General features: G+C 44.0%; 1 protein-coding gene across 20 annotated transcripts in view; it reads left to right on the top strand.

Moving 5' to 3' along the window:
* The window catches only part of Mast4 (microtubule associated serine/threonine kinase family member 4), a 604,035-nt gene that overhangs the window by 587,992 nt on the left and 6,538 nt on the right, over nucleotides 1-9,505 (top strand). For all 20 annotated transcript variants that reach the window (XM_031360602.1, XM_031360600.1, XM_031360598.1 and 17 more), the window contains 3 exons: nucleotides 188-310; nucleotides 6,586-6,722; nucleotides 9,202-9,383. In XM_031360602.1, the coding sequence (XP_031216462.1) occupies nucleotides 188-310; nucleotides 6,586-6,722; nucleotides 9,202-9,383 (442 nt within the window). The remainder of the gene's footprint in view (nucleotides 1-187; nucleotides 311-6,585; nucleotides 6,723-9,201; nucleotides 9,384-9,505) is intronic.

Genomic DNA, 9,505 nt, shown 5'->3' with positions numbered 1-9,505 from the left:
AAGGAAACATGGAAATTTCCCTATTAACTTAGAACAATATCAGAAAAGGAGCCGTGCCTTTCTGAGCCCATATTAGGAGCTCAGGGTCATTCCCAAAGTGACTCCAAATATCCTGGCAGAAGAAACAATAGGCATCGGGGTTGTAGTTTGTTGACTTATAAATATGTACTCTCCTCTTGGACCACAGAACGTGGAAGAAGGAAGTCCCGCATACCAGGCAGGACTGAAGGCTGGGGATCTGATCACGCACATCAACGGAGAGCCAGTGCACGGCCTTGTCCACACAGAAGTCATCGAGCTCCTGCTGAAGGTACTGTCTTCCTATGTCCTGGCCATGCAGAGGCAGCAGTGGCCCCAGGGAGTCAGCACTGTGAGATCAGGTTCTCTGTGGCATGGCGGGCTCCATAGCCAGTCACACCACTGGAAGGAATGTAGTGGTCAGAAGTCTGACCAGAAGCAAAGCCACTACGACCTCTCTGGGATCATGCTGTGAAAAGGTGTCCTTGAACCTACATTCTTATTACCTACTTCGGGTTCTCACTAGTAATCCTACAGAATGTGAACTCTCTTTGTTCATATGCCTCATGTAGTAGATTCCATTTGGGAGTCACCGGTTCTAAGGGTGAGTGTCAGTAGATGTTGCTCTAGTATAGGAGGAGACAAAATACTGAGTAAGTGTGAAGGCAGAGGCGTCTAAAGAGTTGGCAGTCCTTTGAAAGACAGAACTTTAGATGTATTTACATGTGCTCCAAATGATAAATGGGAGAATGGTCCTAGCAGTTTGGGGCTGCTCTCCCTCCCTCTCCTTTACATGCCTAAGTTAAATTTCCATGGGGATCATTTCCTACTTAAAAGGAGCATGGAATGGAGCCTGTGGCACCAGATCCCAGGGAGCAGGAATATAAATGGAGAGCGGTGCACATTTATCCTCCCAGGCGAGCCTTTTGTGATTCTTGATTTGGTTCGTGCTAACCCCAGAATATAAAGTCGAAGATACAAAGATAGCTGAACTTGAATTTGATTTTAAATTTTTCTCAGGAAAAAAGCCTGCTTTATCTGGGATGAGAATCATAGTCTGTCCTTATACGATTTTTGGACAACCTCTTATTTCATGACCAGCTAGAGAGATTTGAGCATCAACAACAACAATAAAAAAAAAAAAAAGAAAGAAAGAAAGAAAACCTATTAGGGAGAAACAGGATAAATGTGTACAACTATAAGCCCCTATGCACGGATTAAATAACACTTGAGACCTCATAAATATTGTTAATACAGGGACTGAGGGATGTTCTTTTCTCTCAGAGAGTACAGGACATGTATGTGAGAAAAACAACTTAATTATCCCAAGCTGAAGCAGAGAAGGAACATTGTGCTTCTAGAGAGAGCATTCTAAGTAGGGAGAGGTATGCCAGGGGAGTGACAGTGACGTGGAACTTGAAAGAAAATAAGGAATTTGAAGGCACTGGCAGAAGTGTGGGTGTGCAAAAGTCTTTCAACACAGATGCATTTAAATGCCTGTCCCTGTCCCTCCCTCCCCTGTCATTCCCCAGGCTCATCCAAGGACCAGTTTTCAAAGGGCTTAAAATCTAAGGGTACAAAATCAATAGTCTCTGCATCCTTAGGTCCAGGGTGAGCTAGTAGATAGAAAGGTATTCCTCTTCATGAACTCATGTTATTAATTAAAAATTGGCCTTCGGTGTAGGGCTCAGCAAGTTTATAGAGTTAAAGTGAATCATAGAGTTCTCCTTTATATCTCAGTGTGACAACAGGAAGATGGATCACACAGCTACTTGAGATTTGAGAACTTAGTTCTATACAACAATCCTTTTACGTTCTGTCTAACTAGGGAGGGGTAACATTCCCAGTTAAGCAGCCCAAGATGGGAGGCTGGGTGGAACTGCTGACTTTTGAGATTCCTAGGCTGTGAAAGTCACCTAAAACTGTCTTAGACCACCTAGGACAGACATCAAGAAGGAACACAGACTGCCAAGTCTCAGTAGCCACTTCATCCACAGTCCAGGATCCTGTGGTCCCCTGTCTTATGGATGACTGTGGAGAGTTTGTCTCCTGTTGAGAGCTAGACTACTGTGTCTTTCAGTTTTGGGGGGACTGTTGAGAACACAGGACAAAGAAGGCCATGAACTCCAAAGTCCCATGGCCCTATCTAGGAGCTTACTGTCACTGTGCGTGACCTTTGGAGCTGGAAAGTAATTCTCTCAGTTGTCAATCATCCTACTGGTACCTTAGATCAGTGATATTTCTCAAGCAAATTTTTGTTTGTTTGTTTTGTAAATATCTGATATGCAGGAGAGCTGATAATGTGACCCCCCCAAGGGGTCATGACCCACAGGTTGAGAACCACTACTCTAGAACCATATGGGTGCAGACACCTGGATTCAGTGGTTCTTTTGTTCTCACCACTGGGGAAGCAGAGACAGAGTGTCCCTGGCTTTGCTGGCTAGCCACATTAGCCCACTTGGTGAGTTCTAGATCATGTGTCAAGAGACAAGGTAGATGGCACCAGACAACAGCCAGCTCAGGATGTCTTCAGACCTTACATGCTTGCACACACCCATACCCACACACACACACACCACATGATCCTACACCACATTCATACACATATATAGCTAATAAAGCCAGAGCAGTTGGCACCTGCCAGGCTTTGCTGGTTTTTACACAACTTCATGTGACCCTCTGTTCTTCTCTGAGGCAGATGGTATAAATAGAAGTGTCCCCATTTTCCAGACACACAAACCAAAGTAGAGAGATGTGAGCAAGGCAACCACAACCATCTGCTAGGACAATGATTTCAACCCAGGCAGTGTGAGTCAGAGGCCGTTCTTTCAAGGCCTACCGCGCGCACACTTCTCCAACACAAGCATCTAATTACCAGTACCTCATTGTTCACAGTAGGGAGGCCTAGCAACACCAAGCTATAATCAAAGTGCTAAACATAAGGAACAGACTGTAATCGTGGCAGAAGTTCAGAAGGAAAGACTACCAGCACTGTAAAAGCTCAAGAGAACCGGGGGTTAATCTGTGCAGGCCTTAAAAGATGGTTGAAGAGTTAGTAAGCTGAAAAATAGATTCTGGCTAGCGCAGGTAACATGAATAGGAATGCAAATGTGAGGTGGGTGGGCAAGTCTCAGGTGTTGTGAAGTCCACAGTGAGCCTAGTAGGTTACTGGGGTAAGGTGTGCCACCAGGCAGGAGCTAGGGCGGAGGATGAGAGTCAGGGCTTCTAAGGGAAGGAAGAGAGACCTTGACTCAATTCAGCCCACTTAAAATTCCTTCCCTCCCACTGTGCACAGATCGTGGAAAGACTTGCAGTAAAAGTGAATTAACCTGACATCCAGCAGTCTCCTTGCCTTTTCTGTTGTTGCTGCCACTGTTTTTCAGACAGCTATCACAGGATTTCTCTAAGAGTTCTCCCACGCCTCAGGTTCCTTGTAGCTCTTGCTGTAGCTAGGTAGATCCACTAGGTGGCAGGCTTCACAAATAAGCACCTACTATTTTTTTATTCATTTACCATTTCTCCTGGTGTTTCTGATTAATATTTGCACGATAGACCATGTGCATTTTTATTATAGGGGCTGTCTTTGGTGTATTCATATCAATCTAACAAATTGCTTTTTGAAAAGTCATAGGTAGAAACGAACCAAAAGTAGGTTTAGTTTTTGTTGAAGGAGGCATTTCTTCAGAGCCTCGTGACATGCTGAGTCAGCAGGCACTGCTCCTCTCTATTTTCTAATGCGAAGCACTCGTGATTTGTACTCTATTTATCTGACACAATTTTATCATGCTTATGCCTCCTTCATTTCTCAGTGATCTAGTTCTCTGAGCATACCCCACATGGCCCTCCACGATGTTTTGCTGACCACCGCTGTGATGAGCACAAGCCAGACACTGGAGAGGTAGAGGGGACCAGGCAGCCATTGCCCACATGGAGCAGCTTGGGAAGGAGGAGTACTTGGGGATGAAGGACAGAGTAACCAGGCTTTGACGATTCCATTTACCATCATGACTTTGAGAGCAAGAATCTTGGGTTCCCTGAAATGGCTATCGTTATCTATAGTCTGACAATGACAGTCCTTTCTCACCTCAGGAGTAGTGACACAATCCTCAGATCTTGACTATAAGAATAAAGATTATATGTGGGAATAGCTTTAAAACTAAATTATTTTTAAAACACCAGGTGGCATTGTTAGCCTCCTACAAAGATATGAAAGTCTGAGCCAGGTGTGATGGGACAGAACCATAATTCTAGCCCTCCAGAAGCTTCAAGGAAGGACTGACACATGTTTGAGGCCAGTGTGGGCTACCCTGTGAGTTCTGAGCCAGCCTGATCTACAGTGTTAGACTGAGCTTTTAAAAAAAGACAGAAAAAAAAAAAAAGCCAATATTGAGATGCATTTGAATACAAGCTCCAGTGGCTCATGGGATGTTAGCCCTAGTGATCATATGGAAGTGCATTCCATATAGGAAAGTGGAAAAGAACGCCCATGAAAGATGAGTCCCAGCTGCCTTGTTGCCCCTTTCATCGATCACAGGGTTGGGGGGGGGGGCGTGTTATGATAACATTGTGTCATCATGGGTTCATTCAATTTATGAAGGCATCCTTCCAAGAATCTTCAATAGTGAATTTTCCATTTGGTGAAAAAAATAGGCCAACCTCTCCCATTAAAGAAAATGTAAATGTTTTAAAGTTTTACATCTACATGTAAGACACACAATTTATCTTTCCATTGGAATTCAGACTCCATCTACCTAAAATATTTTCTTCAAATCTATTATTAGGTGGGAGAGTATACTTCTAAAATGATATGCGAAGAGCTATGAAGGCAATAATAAAACACCATGTGTTTTCAATAATAAGCCAAAGGTAAAGCCTGAACCAAGAGCTCCCTGAAGCAGTGGTGGTCAGCCTTTGAGCTGTAAGCCCTGGGTTTGCAAACTAGATATCCTGCATATCAGATGTGTGCATTGGGATTCAGAATGGTAGTAGAAGTACAGTTGTGAAGTAGCAGTGAAATAATGTTATGGTTGGGGCTCACCACAACTGTATTAAAGGGTCACAGCACTGGGAAGGTTGAGAACCACTACCCTAAAGAAATATAAATAACTAATGAATCGTTAAGAGCAACAGTGGGGAGACACCAGTAGGCAGCCAATACAGTGCATGTCCTTAGAGAATCTCTGATGAGAGGTTTCCATCTCATGTGAGATGGAAAATAGAGAGCTATACATGTGACATTAAAATTGTTGATAAGATATGCATATATTTTTATACATGCTCAGAGAATGACTAGTATGCACTAGGGATGATATAGCTTTGTAATTTAATGCCAGGGTGTTTCTTAGCATGCACCAAGGCCCTCCATCTGATTCTCATGATTGCTCCTCAAAAACAATTAAAACCCAGCAGGAGCTAGATTGAAATATCATCAGTTGTAGCTGAGTGGAGACTTCAATGATTTTTTTTTCTTTTACTTATGCTTTCCCGTTTTTGTTATTGTTTCATTTTGTTTTTCTTATAATAGCATCCGATTCTTCCCAAGCAGGGGAAAGAAGGTAGCGATCAGCCAAGCAGAGATCTGCTTTCCCAGTCTCCATTCCCACAACAGTTATCTTGCTACTTCTCAGTATGGCTTAGAACTTAGCTTCTAGGTAGTAGTCCCGGCATTTTAAAAGGCCCTCGTTCTTGGGCTACGTGTCCTTTCAAGTTTATCATAGCCACTTCTGACACTGAAAGACTGTATTTACTCCCAGGTTGTTATGACATGCAAGAAGAGATTGTAGGGACCAGAGTCTCTGCCCACCTGATCCGGCATCCCTAGGCCTGGCTGCTATTCCCCTTCATTTCTAGGACCTGCCTAGTAATTCCCATCCCAAGGTGAAGCGAAAGGACTCAGAAGCCCACCGGGAATTACGTCACTGTGCGTGACCTGGTTAGAGAGCTTTCCCCCATGGGCTGGCACATAACTCCCCAGCTCTGCAAGGTGACAGGTTTTATGACAATAAGAGAGGAACCTTCTAACATCATTACAAATAAAAGTCTCCTTCGGTTCTGTCGCCCTATGATTTCTAGGTCAAAGAAAAACAGGAAACAGAGAAAGAAGGAAAATATATCAAGCAAGACCAGACAGCTCCTGGGCACATTTATATTTAATACATATGGATGAAGATAGCTGTTATTTATAGAGTCCTTCCCATGTGTCATACTTGGTGCTAAAGGCTTTGCAAACTCTCATTTCCTCCTCTGCTGAGCTCTTAGAGATGGTGGGGTCCTGCTGGGAGCTAGTACAGTCTATGAGAAGCAGTGTAGGGCAAGCAGGCCCACCGAACTTGGATTTGACTCCAGTATATAGACTCCCATCTACAGCTCACTCACCAAAGAGACTTGTTACTTTACCTTCTCCCCCATTTGGTTTGGTAGGACCTCATGGGTCCAGCATTATTTATCAGCAGGGGGCGCCTTCACATGATGGACCTATCTTTTTAATTGTCTTTGAATCTCTGATAGTTCTGATCTTGCGTCTTCATGGCGTTTCTTTTTAACACCACCTCAACTTTTTTTTTATAGAGTGGGAATAAGGTGTCAATCACCACTACCCCATTTGAAAACACATCAATCAAAACAGGACCAGCCAGGAGAAACAGTTACAAGGGGCGGATGGTGAGACGAAGCAAGAAGTCTAAGAAGAAGGAAAGTCTAGAAAGGTAAGTTGGGTCGGCCTTCTTTAAAGGGTTGGCATCCACTTGTGTTGAGTAAAATATATTCCTTATGAAATATGTCTGAAAGGTGTGTTTCACTAAGTATGAGAAATATTATACCACAGTTCACAATACACATTGCAATGTCAAGTTCAGTAACATTTCATGTATAGCAGAGTTGTTGCTCTCAGTGTATATAGATTGCCATTATTTCTTAGCATGTGCGGACACCATGAAAAGTCCTTTGCTGGTTTAAAAAAATTGTGTGTGTGTGTGTGTGTGTGTGTGTGTATTTACGTGTAGATACACACATGCCACAGTGCAGCAGAGATCAGAGGATAGCTTAGGGAGCTAAGTCTCACTTTCAACCTTAGGCTGGGGGACTGACCTCAGGTGGTCACACTCCTGTAGAAAGTGCATTTACCTGCTAAGCTATCTAAGCAGCCCTGCTGTATTTTTGTTTCTCTTTGTGTTGTTGTTGTTGTTGTTGCTGCTGTATTTGTATAAGCCTTTAGACCTCATTTCAGGAGAGCCGGATTTGACACACTTGACCCTCAGGCAGTTTTCCACATGAAATCTGCACTTAAAAATCTCATGTATGTGACCAAGGAAGTCTTTGTTTGTTTGCTTGTCTGTTTTTCAATATCATATATCAAAAAGAAAAACCACATATTTAAGCCTTTGAAATAAGCCTGGGAATAAAAGGCCCTGTGTGACTGAAATCTAGTGAGGTGGCACGCATTGGCAGACAAAGGAAGCACTGAAAATTCTGTGTACAGATTAAACTATGTGCAAACCTGTGCTCTGGGAAGCAGGGTTTCTTCTCAATCTAGGCATGACTACTGTAGTCCAGATCCTTTGTTCGCCTGAGCCTGAGTCTCCTCATGCTGAGTTTGGAGAAAAATATACAAGAAGTGATCTAATAAAAGTTATTTATTAACTCCAGGAAAAACAAAGTCATATAAGCAGAAAAATAACATAGAGCCCACCTGAGGCAGAGAGCCCTGCAGGAGCCACTTAAGTAATCAGATTGGTGTGGTATTAGAAGACAGAGGTGACTTTATGAATTTAATTCTAATTTCATGGTGATGTTGAGGTTCTTCTATTTGGTTTAAGTACTGGGCATTGGGCGGCGGCCTCTTACACCAAGCAACGCCCTGGCCTCCCTTTTACTTTTGGCTGTCATTTTGTTTTGAGATGGAGTCCCTGTTTCCTAGGGTGGGCTTTTAAATTCTCCCTGTAGCTTTGTTTAAATTCAGTTTGTAGCTCCTGGTAGCTTTAAATCCATTTTGTAGCCTAGACAGGCCTTGAACTTGAGACCCTCTGGCCTCAGCCTTCCAGTGTGCCGGGATTACAGACCTGTGCTTCCTGACTCATTCCCTCATTTTTCATGGTTGGGTAGCAACAGAGAAGCCCCGAACGTGGAAAATCTAAAATAACCATGGAAGCATATGAGTTATAGAGTGCTATAGACGCTACAGAGACAGAAGTAGAAGCAGGTACAGGAATAGAAGGTGGTCATTCTGCAGACTGGAATGGAAGCAGAGCGCTTCTTCACGGGCTTACAGAGCCATCTGGCTGCTTTTTATCGTGGATGGTGTTCTGCTTGCCTATATGTTGATGTACCACACGCTTGTCTGGTGCCCACAGAGGCCAGAAGAGAGTGCCGGGTTCCCTGACACTGAAGTATAGAGACGCTCCTAACTGCTGAGCTACCTCTCCAGTCATTTTATCCTAACTGTATCTGTTTTCCTTTTATACAAGTTCTAAGATCACTCTGGGTCTCTTGAAGTCACACTTTATGTTTTCATTACTTAGGCTGCACAGGAAAATGTTTTAATGTCTAGGATTGTGACAGCTACCTGTTAAGCTGAGCAGGGCTGGCATAGGCATCTGTGGTAAAAAGTGTAGCTACGGTACTGAGAAGCCTTGGGGGCACGCAGACATTTTTTTTCTTATCATGAACTCTGTTAACACTGAGTGCGCACTGGTGTCTGCTGCCCACTGATACAGGGGCCTCGGCTTCACCTCGCTCTGTGCTTTCCATATAAACACACAGCACACATTGCGTGGGGCATATTTAAAAGTCCAAGCACAAAGCACGGCAATCAGCCCTTTACAAACAAAAGCCTCTGCCCCAAACCTGTTACCGTAAAGTAAGTCTACACCCAAGTCGGCTGTCACTGGAAGAAAAGTCTTAGCTTTTGATTAAGTCACACCAATACATACAAGGCATAAATGGACTCAGAAGTGGAGTTTTAATAATTTATAACTTTCCTACTGTTCCTTGCTGTTTGAAATTGAGACATTCTTCATGTGTCCCGTCAGCCTCCTCAGGCACGAGGAAGTTGTCAGCACAGAAGTGGCGTGCTACCATTTAGTAGGTCCGCTGTCTTGTCACTGTGTGACTGGGTGGGACTGAAGACTTAGCTCTCATGAGGGTTGTCTTAAGAAGGTCCTGAGCCATGTGCTCCTCTCCACTCAGGAGGAGATCTCTCTTCAAGAAGCTAGCCAAGCAGCCTTCTCCTTTACTCCACACCAGCAGAAGTTTCTCCTGCTTGAACCGATCCCTGTCATCTGGAGAGAGCCTCCCCGGTTCCCCAACTCACAGCTTGTCCCCAAGATCTCCAACACCCAGCTATCGTTCTACCCCCGACTTCCCATCAGGTGAGTAGATCTTCTCGCCTAGACAGCCCTAGAAAAGAAGGTATGATGAGCCAGGCAAGGCTCAGGAGAGCAGGCTGAATCACATACGACAGACAGCACTCACAGAGAGGGCACAATTGGGG

Source organism: Mastomys coucha, unplaced genomic scaffold (genome assembly GCF_008632895.1).
Source record: "Mastomys coucha isolate ucsf_1 unplaced genomic scaffold, UCSF_Mcou_1 pScaffold8, whole genome shotgun sequence".
Classification (NCBI taxonomy): domain Eukaryota; kingdom Metazoa; phylum Chordata; class Mammalia; order Rodentia; family Muridae; genus Mastomys; species Mastomys coucha.
The sequence above is the reverse complement of the archived record's forward strand: the minus strand, read 5'-3'. Positions and strand labels throughout refer to the sequence as shown.